The sequence below is a fragment of the Hippocampus bargibanti genome, linkage group LG01, assembly GCF_051943395.1.
Source record: "Hippocampus bargibanti isolate YZ-2025 linkage group LG01, ASM5194339v1, whole genome shotgun sequence".
NCBI lineage: Eukaryota > Metazoa > Chordata > Actinopteri > Syngnathiformes > Syngnathidae > Hippocampus > Hippocampus bargibanti.
This window is the reverse complement of record NC_142734.1, coordinates 14,447,474-14,462,004: the sequence shown is the minus strand read 5'-3', so window position 1 is coordinate 14,462,004 and position 14,531 is coordinate 14,447,474. Positions and strand designations below refer to the sequence as shown.

Below are 14,531 nucleotides of genomic sequence, written 5' to 3'. Positions count from 1 at the left end.
GTAAATAGTTTTCAAAATGTTTTGTACGTCAACAAGATTGAATGAGTTAAGCAAAAAAAAAATGCTTTGTTTTATCCTCTCAACAGGTGGCCATTTTGCCATTTGTGATTGAGCGTTACCTGAGCAACGGTGACATCATTTCATTTGACAGCAAGTGGCAAATGGCCACCCTCTTTGATGGATTTTTCTGATTAATCTATATTCCACAAATGCAGTAATATTCTGGTTCCCCTCTTTAGACTACTGGGGGTGGGGGACATAGAACATTTTGGAAAAAATATTTTCTTGACCTTTAGTGTTGTCGTCTAAAAACTAAAGGGCTTGGTCACCCCAAAAAAAATCCCCCCCAAAATGAATCCCAAAATGCTAAGTACAATATATAAAACCTAGTGGGGTGGGGAGGGTGATTGTTTTGTTTTTTGCTCCCTGTATGCCAGGTCTGAAGCATTCACACGCAACACTGACAGAACTTGCAACTCTACAGTGTTTCTTTAAACAGAACTTTATTTAAGACGGACCCCAAACACTTCATTTGTTTAAGGAGAAATATGTACAAAAAATAAAATAAATGCACTCCTCCCTGAGCAGTTACTTTATTGAATGAAGTGGAGGGGTTTGTGTACCCCACTGATCTGAGGGGCGAAAGTGTAAGGTGCTTTTTGCCCTTGACAGTAGAACCCACTTCTAAATCTGAGTTGTGGGTCCTCAGTCAGAAAAATGTGGGGTGCTTCTGCTGTAATGACAAGATACTCCCCTAAATAGAGGACTTCAAATGTCTTGGGAAGGGATGGGCAACTCGTGTCCCGGAGCGCCTGTATCCTGGATATATTTAACTCATTCACTGCCAGACGTGCAGAAATGTGTCTATTCCAGTGCCAGGGTTATTGTCATTTGAGTTTTAGGACTACATAAACATTCAATGTGCATGAAAAAAACTTAGCCTCTCTTCATTCATCAGGAAAAAAGAGGTAATAACTAAATGATATGGGTCTGGAGTTATATGAGCTTGAAATGAGGGCGGCTGTCCAGAATACAATGCAATACTGTACATACATATTGGTTTATAAAACGCTTTAACAACAGCTGAAGCTGGAACTAAGCGCAAATATGGAAAAAAAGGAAATGCTGCCCCCTTGTGGAAGGGAAATACATAGCCAGAGGCCATGCCCAGCGCCTTATCGGCACCCAAACAAGAAAAGACAAAACCCGAACAAATTCGGGAATGGTGCTCTTCGTCATATTTTCAATTACTCAAATTTGTGAATGGCAGTGAATGAGTTCATGTCTCCCAGCTCCAGCATATGAGTTTGTGCTGCATCTTCAGCGATGCAAACTCTGAAATGGTGAAACTCTCGATTTACCTGGTGAGTTACAATCCCGCACTCACCTAGGACCCCAAACTGTTGGTTGTGACCGAAAGGACAACATCACAGCTAAAAGCTGTCGAGAAGAGTTTTTTTGTCCACTTGGTGTCTGGGATTTAAGAAAAAGAATTTAACAAAAAAATACTACAGGGAAATTCTGAGTAAAATCACACCCCTGTTCTTGTCACTTGAGATTTCAAGTAAAGCTTTGGGAAGTAGCTTTGGTAAGGTGAGGCTGAGGCTGATTCCTGCTGCCTCCGCACCACCACCACCACCACCTCTTGGTCCAATAAGGCTGTCCAGTACAGATACAACATACTCCACCAAATCCAGTCACCTATTGTTTAGTTTCTTCCAGTACACTTTGAATTTCTCTCAGGGCCTATGGTGTGACCGACCAAAAGTCTGGGTGATCCTGATACCATTGGACTGAAAAAAGAAAAAAAAACATGGCAGAGACAGGCATTAATACTGTAACTCAGAAGTTGTGTGAATGGCAAGTCTGTAGGCGCCAGTTGTACCAGTCCGTTTGATGCCGTCCGGCCAAGGGACCTGAGCCTTCCAGCCCAACTGTTGCAGCTTCTCACATTTGATGGGGTAGCGGATGTCGACCAGGGGCCTGCAAAGCATTGTATTATGACTTCATAATTTATTGAATTTTCATAATTTGAAATGGACGCTCTAGATCAGCGGTTCTCAACTGTTGTCACACTGAGATCTTCATTTGCGAAAATGCATACCCAAAAATCTTCAGACTTAATGGAAAATGAATGCGAGGATTGAATTCAACTTTAATGTCAATCAACTACAGTCTCCTGAACCACAAGATGATAATTGTTGGCTTATATGTTGGTGATGTCTCATAAAGGTGAATGAGTGGAATAACGAGTAGATCCGGCCTCACCTGTCTGGCACAACTTCGAGCCAGTCGTTCAGCTCGCCATCTGGCACATTTTGTACCTTAAACATATATACACATACACTGATGGCGGTAGTGTATTTATTACGAAAGTGGTGTGGTGTCAATGTCAACCTACCATCTTGGCAAGTTCCTTGGCTAATTGGACAATTGTTATCTCATAGTTTGACCCTATGTTGTAGACTTCTCCCACAATCCCTTTCTCCAGAAGCATCAGGAAGGCGTTGACTGCGTCGTCAACGAACAGGAAATGGCGAGATTTGGGGATTGTTCCATGGATGGTACTGTGGCACAGAGGACACCGGAACATAGTTAGGGCGCTGCTCAGTGTGTGTGTGACCTTTCAAAATAAAAAAAACCTACCATTTTTTGCCCATTTGCAACAAAGTGAGAAACTTGGGGATGACCTGTGACGGTAAGAACACTAGTCAATTATTACAATCAAACACTGGAAGAACACATAAGCATTTTTAAATTTCTTAACCTGAGACTGATAAAGGCTAATCTAATCGAATGTTGCGTAGTGTATTGAAGTAGCAACAGAGACACCTGTGTAAAAATATAATGGATTCAACTCCTGTATTTATTTTTTCTCACCCACAAGATTATAATAGTTTGGGATTTTTCATTAGTTATTTAATTTACAGTATAAATGTTTTTATTCATTTTTGTTTCACTTTGCTCCCCACTACAATTGAGTCAGTCTGTACCTTCTCAATGTATTGCTGAGGACCATAGACGTTGTTGCTCCTTGTGATGATGACGGGAAGCTGAAGATACATAAATAGCTATGTTTTATGCATTGTGTTCAATTTCTACTTCACAGGAAGGCAACTTCTCTATACCTTATACTTTTCCCAGTACAGTCTGACCAGGAGTTCTGCAGCTGCCTTTGAAGCAGAATATGGGTTGGAAGGCCTCATCGGACTGCTCTCATCAAACACCTGCAAAACACCAACCCCGAAATCTGTTTGGTATGACGCATTCTGTGTGCAATGATTTATGGTGGATATAAAAAGTTGAGACACACTAAAAAAATTAAGATCAAGATATTTAAAACAGTTTCAATTTGTGATGTGACTTATAGCCTCCACAATGCAAACCGAAAATAACTCTAAGAGGGCTAAGTCAACATTTACAACTGAAATAATGTCACACGTGCACACACCCGCATAATTGATCCCCAATTATGCGGGTTATTCAGATGAAGGGTTGATAAAATAGACGCAACCATGTTCAATGGCTGTCAGCACACACCATCTAGAGCAGTGGTCCCCAACCTTTTTTTATGCCACGGACCGGTTTAATGTCAGACAATATTTTCACGGACCGGCGGATAAATACAACAAAATAAAATGATAGGACAGGCATGCAAACTGTTTTTTTCTTTCTTTTAAATATAATAATAAACGTCAATCCATTGTGTATTTTATACAACTTTATTAGCAGAGTCCTGGTAACATCGCTGGGTCCCCTCACTGGGCCTTTTCCCCTTCAAAAAGAAACTTTCCAAAGACAATTGTTTTTTACTCATTTTGCTAGCTTACGGTGGGCTAATTTTAGCGGTATGTATCACGTGACCTAGACAAGCGTTTTGACATGCGTCAAGAGTAAGTCATACATAGACGGATGTAATATGGTAATTTTTCTTTTTTCAAAATAAAACATAGTTCAGACTCAGATAATAAATAAAATGGAAATTATGTAAATTATTTATTCTTTCTGCCCGGCCCGCTACCAAATGACCCACGGACCGGTACCGGTCCGCGGCCCGGGGGTTGGGGACCTCTGATCTAGACTGCCTCTGATTAAATCCCAAACAAGTTTTGCTGTTTTAGTACACCTTGCGATACCTTTCTTTTGCTTCTGTGCAGAAACCTGAAGATTTTGTGCCAATACTGACTGAACTGGAACTGAATAATTTGCCTTGATTAAGTCCCAGTTGGAGCTGGAGGGAAACTATATACATGTATATATTTTTATCACAAAACTTAGCAAACCAAACTAGGGCGCGGAAAATCCTACTGGACCCTCCGCACCCTGCCCACCACCTTTTACAGCTACTCCCCTCAGGCAGGCGCTACCGATCTATGCGCACCAAATCCAGCAGACATTTAAACAGCTTCTTCCCCCAAGCCATTAACTCTTTGAACTCTTTCAACAGTAGCCAAAATGGAACTCTATAGTGCCACTTAGCAGTTTTTTTTGACGACGATACTCGTGCAGCGTGTTCTACCGGAAACAAATTCCTTGTGTGTTCTACATACTTGGCAATAAAGATGATTCTGATTCTGATTCTGATTTAATAAGGGGTGTGGTGACTTTGAAGATCCAGCAAAACATCTGCTGAATCTAATAACTAAAATAAGAAATACATTCTCTAAACCTCATCTACACTTGATCCATAAACTTCATCGCTGCTGACGTAGATGAAGCGCTGAACCTTGTGACGGGCCTGACTGGCAGCTGAAAGCAAAACCCGGGTACCGTGAGTGTTCACATGCTGGAAAATTGCTGGGGTTTGGAAGGATGAATCTGAGGGAGGGGAAACAAGACAATTGTAATTGGAAGTGTTGTAGCTCCCGAAAATCTGATTTGCTGCTCACCAACGTGGGTTTTGGCAGCCAAGTGGAAGATGACGTCAACATTTTCTGTCTTGAAGATCTGGTTCACCAGGTGTGAGTTACTTATATCCCCCTGTTCATACAAATGGGTAAATATGTACAATAGAATTTAAACAACTTTACACACAAGGAGGAGGGAATCATATGACAAGGTCATTCGGTATCATACCATAACAGAAACTTATTACCTTGATAAATGTATAGTTTTCTCTGTTTTTAATGCTCTCCAGGCACCTTGGGCTGCAGCAGTAATCTAACTGAAATAAACAAAGATCACATTTTCATATATCATCAGTTTCAACCACAACTTTGTTACAGTATTAATATATGTATTGACTGTATTTACACCAATTTAAATGAATAATTAAAGCTCTAAAGCTCACATTATCCAAGTTATAAATATTCCATTCAGGATGGCTTTGAACAAGATAACGCACAAGGTGAGAGCCACTGTATGGACAGAGAAGCAAACAATTTACGGCAAGATAAACGAAAATACAAAAAATATATATTTAAAAAAATAATTTATATTGTTTGCAACAGCACAATATGTGTTGTGAACTCACATAAAACCACAGCCCCCGGTCACCAAAACAGTTCTGATGGAGTCCATCGATCCATTCACAGACTGCCTTTGGGTTTCACGTAAAACCCTGTAGTCTTGGAAATCGCTCAACGTTTAAAACACATTTCCCACAGCTTGTCAACACGACAGTCGGCGGTTGTTTACGGCAGTGTTGACACGTCTAAAATGGGCGGAGCAGATGTAGCATAAACAGAACACATTATTTTATTTGATTGGCTGAGTATATGTGATCTTTTGGGAACATTTTTATGATTGGGTGGATTCTATGTATCATAGTTTATTACCAGTCGCGATTGGACAAAGAAATTTCACAAAGCTCATGCAATAAATATCACTTCCGAGAACGAATGTCAAAATAAACGTCAATATAGTGTTAACACGTAATGTGAGCTGTCACGACTAAAAACTCAAGTATACATGTTTTATGGATCTATCTAATTTATGATTATTTCAACGCTTCTCACGTTCACAAAAATCCCAAAAGCAGTAGTTATTTTGGATTTGTAAGGAAGCCGTCGATTGACTTCCGCTGAGTTTGTATCCATGCAAGTAACTTGATACAGAAGGGATGTCTCCTGATTTCGTGGCTCAATGAAGTGATGAGCTAACCTTTATTGGTTTAAATCGCAAAGATTAGTGCCTGCAAAATGTCGAGATTATTGACCGCGTTTACAGCCGCGGTATTCTTCTCTGTGCCTGCTTTAGGGAAAACTGTAACGGGACTTTTCAAGACCGAAGTTGCGAGACAGCATCAAGGCCAATTCATTACAAAATTCATGTATCAAGGTAATACAGTCGCTGTCATTTATACTGATGATGTCAAGATTTCAATTTACATCCCTTCATCCCTCAACGTTTTTCTAAAATGAAATTTGATTTTGGCAGCCTTTGAAATTTCTGCGAAAAGCTGTTGGAAAGATACATATTGAAACGTTTACCATGTCCTCTTTGGGTGACTATCTGTCTGTAGGTGCTGATGGTTTGTTGGTCTGTCAAGTGGACAACCCTTCACTAGCAGCAGAAAAAGAATCTCGATTGCTGCTCTATCCAAACGTGGACGAGGATTGGGACAATCTTAGCTGCTCCGAAAGGCTCACTGGAGCCCAGTTCATCAGTAAGTTTGCTCCAATGGCGATGGAATTCACATGTACATTTCTATTCATGCTCACTACAGCCTCTGAAAATATCAAAATAATCGCCACAATATTTAGACATGGTTTCCATTAAGCCTTCCCAACTCCCCCATAGGATTTTAACTATCGAAACAAGGGCAGTTGTTCTGATATTTTAGAAAGGTTCAGGTGGGTATCAATAGACACACATTTTGATGATGGTGTCAGTTTACAGATGTTAAGTGAAATAATTTTTTACACGGACATTGAGTGTTTTTGATTATACCCCAAGGCACGATTAGTCACACCACTGATACACTGAGTCGCGCATTTGGGCGTTGATGGGTTTTTTCCTCCTCATGCTGCAGTTTCTCTTAGTCAAGAAGAACACAATCAGACGATTCCTCACCATTCGTCCCCTACAGTGTGGATCACTCTCTATGCAGATCGATACACATGCCAGGTAAATAGTGATTTTTTTTCTTTTGCACCTGATTGTCTCTCATAAGTCACAACAATGGTTGAGGATCACCGGAGTGACCAGTTGTACTCAAACCAAAGTGTGAAAGTTTGAGTTAGCTTATTTATGTTCTCTACATTTCAGGAGGATACTGTAATCCCTTCACATGGTGACCTCAGTTTTACAGTCTTGCTGCTTAATGCTGATTCTGCAGGAAACCCCCTGGAGCATTTTAGTGCCGAGGTGGCAGGTCAGACATCCCTTAGTTCAATGAAGTTCAATACCACCGTTGATTGGCATATTGCAAGCAAAACTACATTGTTGAATGCTGAATGGCTTAATTTAATTGATATTATTATTTTCTTTGACTTCCCTCTAGGTCTCCAAACATTTTACTTCCTCCTTCTCCTGGCGTACTTTGTAGCTTCCTGTATCTACGCTAAGCCACTCTACCAGGCTCTGAAGAAAGGTGGTCCCATGCACACGGTCCTGAAGGTGCTGACCACAAGTCTGTCCTTGCAGGGATGCTCTGCCCTTTGCAACTACATTCACATGGCCAGGTAAGAGAAGACACTAACCAGCCTAATATATATATATAATGCCGTATTTTCTGTTGTATAAGGCACATCCCAAAGCCTTCATTTTCTTTTAAAGGTGGCTCCGTGCCTTATATGCAGGTGCGCCTTATAAGTGAAGAAATATTGAGCCACAACAGGTCTCGCAACTCGGGTCAGCAGCCACGATTCCATTTCTCACTATAGAAGAAGTTGTGCGTATCCCCAGCCTCTACTGTTGCACCTTTTTAATGTGGTGTGTCTTTTATTTGGAAAACTTTTATATATTTCTATATTATATCTGGAAACCTTTTTTCATTCATTGACGGTGCGCCTTATACCTGGAAACAGTTTGAAAATACATCATTCATTGGGGATGCGACTTATACACTGGAAAATATGATTTATCTATCTATCTATCTATCTATCTATCTATCTATCTATCTATCTATCTATCTATCTATCTATCTATCTATCTATCTATCTATCTATCTATCTATCTATCTATCTATCTATCTATCTATCTATCTATCTATCTATCTATCTATCTATCTATCTATCTATCTATCTATCTATCTATCTATCTATCTATCTATCTATCTATCTATCTATCTATCTATCTATCTATCTATCTATCTATCTATCTATCTATCTATCTATCTATCTATCTATCTATCTATCTATCTATCTATCTATCTATCTATCTATCTATCTATCTATCTATCTATCTATCTATCTATCTATCTATCTATCTATCTATCTATCTATCTATCTATCTATCTATCTATCTATCTATCTATCTATCTATCTATCTATCTATCTATCTATCTATCTATCTATCTATCTATCTATCTATCTATCTATCTATCTATCTATCTATCTATCTATCTATCTATCTATCTATCTATCTATCTATCTATCTATCTATCTATCTATCTATCTATCTATCTATCTATCTATCTATCTATCTATCTATCTATCTATCTATCTATCTATCTATCTATCTATCTATCTATCTATCTATCTATCTATCTATCTATCTATCTATCTATCTATCTATCTATCTATCTATCTATCTATCTATCTATCTATCTATCTATCTATCTATCTATCTATCTATCTATCTATCTATCTATCTATCTATCTATCTATCTATCTATCTATCTATCTATCTATCTATCTATCTATCTATCTATCTATCTATCTATCTATCTATCTATCTATCTATCTATCTATCTATCTATCTATCTATCTATCTATCTATCTATCTATCTATCTATCTATCTATCTATCTATCTATCTATCTATCTATCTATCTATCTATCTATCTATCTATCTATCTATCTATCTATCTATCTATCTATCTATCTATCTATCTATCTATCTATCTATCTATCTATCTATCTATCTATCTATCTATCTATCTATCTATCTATCTATCTATCTATCTATCTATCTATCTATCTATCTATCTATCTATCTATCTATCTATCTATCTATCTATCTATCTATCTATCTATCTATCTATCTATCTATCTATCTATCTATCTATCTATCTATCTATCTATCTATCTATCTATCTATCTATCTATCTATCTATCTATCTATCTATCTATCTATCTATCTATCTATCTATCTATCTATCTATCTATCTATCTATCTATCTATCTATCTATCTATCTATCTATCTATCTATCTATCTATCTATCTATCTATCTATCTATCTATCTATCTATCTATCTATCTATCTATCTATCTATCTATCTATCTATCTATCTATCTATCTATCTATCTATCTATCTATCTATCTATCTATCTATCTATCTATCTATCTATCTATCTATCTATCTATCTATCTATCTATCTATCTATCTATCTATCTATCTATCTATCTATCTATCTATCTATCTATCTATCTATCTATCTATCTATCTATCTATCTATCTATCTATCTATCTATCTATCTATCTATCTATCTATCTATCTATCTATCTATCTATCTATCTATCTATCTATCTATCTATCTATCTATCTATCTATCTATCTATCTATCTATCTATCTATCTATCTATCTATCTATCTATCTATCTATCTATCTATCTATCTATCTCTGGAAATAGGCAGCAATCAAAGAGAAAATTCAGTTTGGGTGCATTGTGTGGTGTTCGGCAAACATCAGAATGTAATGCATTTACCATTGGTGGAGTCATCATGAACATTGTTGGCATTAAACATTGAGTCTTGCAGGTACTCCAGAGACGGCATTGGCATTCCACTGATGGGCAGCCTGGCTGAGTGTATGTAATTTTGGATCTCTTTTTTTGTGGAAAACATCCTAAATAAGACACCACGTGACTTGTTTTACCTTGTTGTCCCTGTGCAGTCTGGGCTATGGCAGCTCAAGTCTCAGTACTGTACACATTACTGAGCCTGTGCGCGAGCTGGAGCTTGAGTCGAGGCCGTAAACCTCAGTCCCGACCCCTGCAGTGGGATCAATCCCCGGCGTCCACGGCTGTTGCTGTCTGCGGAGTCGTCTTGCAGGTACGCCCGCTTTTGCTCGGTGGCCGATGGAGAGACGATGATGTTTTTTCTTTCAGGGTGTGCTCCTGCTATGGGAGCACTACTCCGCGTCCGAGCGCCAACATCACAGCGAGCAGAGCGTGGCGGGCATTCTCCTCATTGGCCTGAGGGTGACACTGGCCCTTCTGCTGGCCTCCGTTCTCTACCAGATCATCTCCACTGAGAGGAGCACCCTGAAAAGAGATTTCTACCTCTGCTTTGCCAAGGTTACCTGCAGCGACATGCCACTTGCTACTGCTACTGTCGTAGCAGCTTCTCACACTTGCGTTTTCTCCGCAGGGATGCTTCCTGTGGTTCCTTTGTCATCCTGTCCTCGTCCTCACTTCTGTCATCTTCAATGAGTACCAGAGGGAAAAGGTTTGGAAGCCTTTTCCGCTTCATTATTAGATGTGGCAAAAGTACTCACACTTTGTAGCAGGGGCGTGCAGGGAGTTGGGTTAACGGGCACAGAAAGCCGATTGTGCACTTCTGGCAGTCTTTCCCAAAGAAAGGGGTGGGCCTTGGGAACATGTTAGATTTTTGTAAACTTGGGTTAGGGTTGAAACTAGGTTATGGATCTCAAAATAATGCTTTAAACTAGTGTTAGTTAGCATGACAACAAAAGGTTTTAATCTAAGTTTAAGGTTTAAATACGTGTTCACCAGAAAGCCTTTAATCGTCCCACAATGGGGAAATATGCAGTCCACAGCAGCAATTTGAAGGGGGGGGGTGAAAAAATAAAATACAAGATATTCTAAGCAGAATAAAAATGTCAGAAGACTGAGGTGTGGACTGTAACTGTGCAAAAATGTTTCATAAAAAACTGTACATAGTGCAAGTATAAAAAAGAGCATATTGATACGTATATGTAACTGTATTGCATCAACATACAAGTATGTATGTGTTGCTTTGTTCAAGCGGGTTCAGTAAATGATACAACTTCTGGGTAGAGTTGAGGTTCTTTATTAGGACTTTCGTATTGGTCGGAGGGAGAAAGCAATTGACACGTGTGCATCTTGTGGACTCGTACGACTGACTCGCTGCTGTGCATGTTCTCTTTGTGCTATGGCCAGGCATCACTACTCAAACAAGCAAATACGATTTGTTCATATCATTACATCTCCCTTTCGTATTATAATTCTTTACTTTCAACAAATTTAATTATGGCACCACACAGTATTTTTTTGTGCTCAGTAATTCACAAATTTGGACTTGAATAAAATGTGTCAATTTTCCAACACTAAACGAAACATTCACAGCATATTTTCACCACCTGAACACTATATTGTTTCTACACTGTGAGACTAATGAAGGCTAATCCAGTCCAAATGTAGGGTTAGGATTTCAAAGTAGGATGTTTAACTAGTGACTGGTGTTTCAAATTGAGTGTTTTTACTCGGGTTAGGGTTAAACATCTGATTTGAAAGTTTGGGGTTTCAAAATAGTGTTTTAAACTAGAGCTTGTGTTTTAAATATGGTATAAACTATGGTTATTATTTCAAAGGTCAGGCTCGTCTCAGGTAATATTTTCAAAGTAGAACTTCAAATTAGGGTTAGGGTTTTTAACACAGGTTTTCAAAGTAAGGTTTTAAACTACGATTATGTCTTCAAAACAAGGTTTTTTTACTCATTCACTGCCATTCCTGAATTTGTTCGGGTTTTGGTTTTTCTTGCCAGGGGTGCCGGTAAAACATTGGTCAGACCTCTGGCAATGTTTTTCACTCCCACGAGGGAGCAGCATTTGCCTTTTGTACAGCCGACCCCACTTGCACCTCATATTACTCCAGACCCATATAACTTAGGAATTAACTTTTTTTTCTAATGAAAGAAGAGAGTCTATGGTTTCCTACGCTGCATTGAATGTTGATGTCATCCTCAAACTCAATATTCTGTGGGAAAAGGCCAAAAACGCTGGCACTGGAGTGGACACATATTTGCACATCGTCTGGCAGTGGATGAGTTAACATTAGTAATGTTTCAAATTAGGGTTTTAAACTTGGGGTGTTTAATATAAAAATAAATACTCGAAAAATCTACTGAATTAGTACTTCATTTCCCTCTCCCCCAATGATCACTTATGGGGGAAAAAAATGACAACAACGCGTTTTTGCTTCGTCTTTTGTGCAGGTGGTCACCATTGGTGTGATTTTGTGTCAGTCCATTTCCATGGTGATCCTCTACCAACTTTTTCTGTCTCGTTCCCTCTATTGGGAAGTGTCTTCACTCTCGTCCGTATCCCTGCCACTCACAATGTCCAGGAATAACCAGCGGGGACGTTATTGATTGCCGATGTTGGCTTTTGCACCATATCCTCGGACCGAACCGACGGGAGGCGTCATGCTGCGAGGCCGCTTGAATCTTCGCTGTTTTCTGCGAAGCGATGGAACAGATTGTTTGGCATTGTTTTCTTTTCAGGGAAAGAAAGATGGCACAATAAGAGGGGAGGGCCAGGGAGGACAAGGACCAAAAACATCAGGGCTTGCTGTAGATGTTGGGTTGTCTTTTGTTGTTGTTTTTTTTTAATGTATATCGAAAATATATTATACAATGCAGGGACTCTTTGTTGAATTTATTTCAAGTGGGAATCGGCCTGAGCGTGATGTGGGATGAAGGTCTATAACAAAATCATTTTGATTATGAGCATACAAAAATCAGAACTTGATTACTGGACATACAGTGACCTCCAAAAGTATTGGATTGACAATGCCAAGCCCTTCGTTTGTGTTGTATACTGAATACATTTGTGTTTCAGATCTAAAGATGACATGACAAAGAAGTTATAAATTGCAACTTTTACTTGATGGCATGAACAAGTTGTGTTAAAAAAGGGAGAGAGCAACTTTTTTCGACTTTTTAAATGAGCAAAGGTGTTTTTAGTTTCTAAGGTGTTGCTATTTCGATTGATTGCTTTAAGATTAGACTTTTTTTTAACGGTTTTGGGTTTCACCATTGAAAACTGCATTACCTGTTAAGCAACTATGAAGACGTGACAGCTGTCTGGAGAAGAGGAGGGACAGCTGTACCAAAAACTTTAGAGTGAATGAAAGGATTAAGTTCACTTCATAATGTCCATTGCAATTTGTTTGCTTCGTTGAAAACTTGTTGGCTTCAAAACAAAAGACGCTCTGAACTGAGCTGTTTTAACACACCTCAATTTAAATTGCTTGAAATAAAAGCTGGACTTTGGAATTTTCGTCTACAGGGAGAAATTGACCTTGACATTTCAATACTGTACTTTTGAAGGAGAACTTTGTTTCATCTATAACGTATGTCTGTAGAAACCTCAAAGTCTTCATCAGCGGATCAAAGACATTCACCTTAACGTTTTAAAGCAAGTTTAAGCTATTTAAAGTTTCTGAATGCATGACATTCAAATATCTCCCACCTCATTTCAGACCTAATGCTTGAAAAAATGTGTTGTTTTTTTTTTTTCTCAAAACAGTTCACTATTATTGTTTTATTCTTGAAAACTTGTGGACATATGTGACCCGAAATATTTCAAGGTAGCAAAATTTTGAATGTTGCTGTGCCGATTACCATTTTGTGTTTGGGAGCCTTTTACTGAGCGAGTTGCTTGTTCTGTAGCCACAAAGGGACATATGTCTTCTTGTGACGGTCCCGAGCCCGGATAAATACAGAGGGTTGTGTCAGGAAGGGCATCCAACGTAAAAGCTTGGCCAAAACAAACATGCGCATCAAACCTCTAAAGATGGAGGACACTGATTTGCTGTGGCGACCCCTTGAAGGGAAAAGCCGAAAGGAAAAGAAAAGTGCACATCTTTTCCTTGTTAAGGTTTGAGCCTGATGCTGATTACACCCGCCCCCCAACCCCACTGCACACCCCAAAAATGTCTCTTTTTGTACACCAACATGACAAAACAAGACATTTTTTATGCAAATATAATATAAAAAAAATTAATAATTTCACATTTGTGTGTGATACATGACCATTCGTTTTTATGTTTGTACTCATTGATTGCAATAAGCCTGTGTTAAATTATCGCTAGTATAGTGTGTCTTTAGTTCAGCACTGGTACTTAAATGAAATGTATTATTATTATTATTATTATAATTATTCAAATATGAAATCTGAATCTTATTTGGAACATGTTAAAATATATTGCATTGTTTTGTAAATACAAGTTATTAAAAAAATGAAAAACATGCATGGCAGGCAGATTGACAACTCCGAATTGTCCCTAGGTGTGAGTGTGAGAGTGACTGTTGTATGTCTTCGTGTGCCCTGTGATTGGCTGGCAACCAATTCAGGGTGTCCCCGCCTCGTGCCCGAAGACAGCTAAGATAGACTCCAGCAACCCCCGCGACCCTAATGAGGAATAAGCGGTACGGAAA

At 38.8% G+C, this 14,531-nt stretch overlaps 2 protein-coding genes and 1 long non-coding RNA gene across 4 annotated transcripts; 2 read left to right on the top strand and 1 right to left on the bottom strand.

Annotated features, from left to right (window-relative positions):
- Positions 1-481: 481 nt before the first annotated feature.
- On the bottom strand, positions 482-5,626 carry tgds (TDP-glucose 4,6-dehydratase). 2 transcript variants are annotated; one of them, XM_088998322.1, is made up of 12 exons: positions 5,474-5,626; positions 5,291-5,357; positions 5,096-5,164; positions 4,890-4,980; positions 4,670-4,818; positions 3,129-3,227; positions 2,994-3,053; positions 2,647-2,690; positions 2,402-2,567; positions 2,269-2,324; positions 1,886-1,983; positions 482-1,793 (listed from the first exon to the last, which is right to left on the bottom strand). In XM_088998322.1, the coding sequence occupies exons 1-12, from the start codon at positions 5,518-5,520 to the stop codon at positions 1,747-1,749; spliced, it is 993 nt and encodes a 330-aa protein (XP_088854448.1). In that variant the 5' UTR covers positions 5,521-5,626; the 3' UTR covers positions 482-1,746. The 2 variants fall into 2 exon arrangements, with proteins under 2 accessions (XP_088854448.1, XP_088854456.1); XM_088998330.1 differs by having other exon boundaries at positions 4,727-4,818.
- LOC148903235 (uncharacterized) lies at positions 2,576-4,663 on the top strand. The gene is made up of 3 exons (XR_016115255.1): positions 2,576-2,698; positions 3,110-3,257; positions 4,158-4,663. It is a non-coding gene; the product is annotated as an uncharacterized LOC148903235 (long non-coding RNA).
- A 438-nt stretch (positions 5,627-6,064) lies between the features above and the next one.
- Positions 6,065-14,207, top strand: gpr180 (G protein-coupled receptor 180). The gene is made up of 10 exons (XM_088998308.1): positions 6,065-6,279; positions 6,464-6,607; positions 6,974-7,068; positions 7,210-7,315; positions 7,445-7,625; positions 9,867-9,916; positions 10,003-10,160; positions 10,217-10,405; positions 10,479-10,556; positions 12,306-14,207. The coding sequence occupies exons 1-10, from the start codon at positions 6,141-6,143 to the stop codon at positions 12,459-12,461; spliced, it is 1,296 nt and encodes a 431-aa protein (XP_088854434.1). The 5' UTR covers positions 6,065-6,140; the 3' UTR covers positions 12,462-14,207.
- Positions 14,208-14,531: the final 324 nt, after the last annotated feature.

What these genes read in the sequence shown, in the direction of transcription:
- gpr180 (XM_088998308.1), top strand. Translation starts at nt 6,141, where the DNA reads ATGTCGAGATTATTGACCGCGTTTACAGCCGCGGTATTCTTCTCTGTG. An exon ending in CACTGGAGCCCAGTTCATCA is followed by an intron (nt 6,608 to 6,973) that starts GTAAGTTTGCTC and finishes CTCATGCTGCAG; the next exon opens with TTTCTCTTAGTCAAGAAGAA. An exon ending in CAGATCGATACACATGCCAG is followed by an intron (nt 7,069 to 7,209) that starts GTAAATAGTGAT and finishes TCTACATTTCAG; the next exon opens with GAGGATACTGTAATCCCTTC.
- tgds (XM_088998322.1), bottom strand. Translation starts at nt 5,520, where the DNA reads ATGGACTCCATCAGAACTGTTTTGGTGACCGGGGGCTGTGGTTTTAT. An exon ending in AAAACTATACATTTATCAAG is followed by an intron (nt 4,981 to 5,095) that starts GTAATAAGTTTC and finishes TTGTATGAACAG; the next exon opens with GGGGATATAAGTAACTCACA. An exon ending in ATGGATCAAGTGTAGATGAG is followed by an intron (nt 3,228 to 4,669) that starts GTTTAGAGAATG and finishes GGTGTTTTGCAG; the next exon opens with GTGTTTGATGAGAGCAGTCC.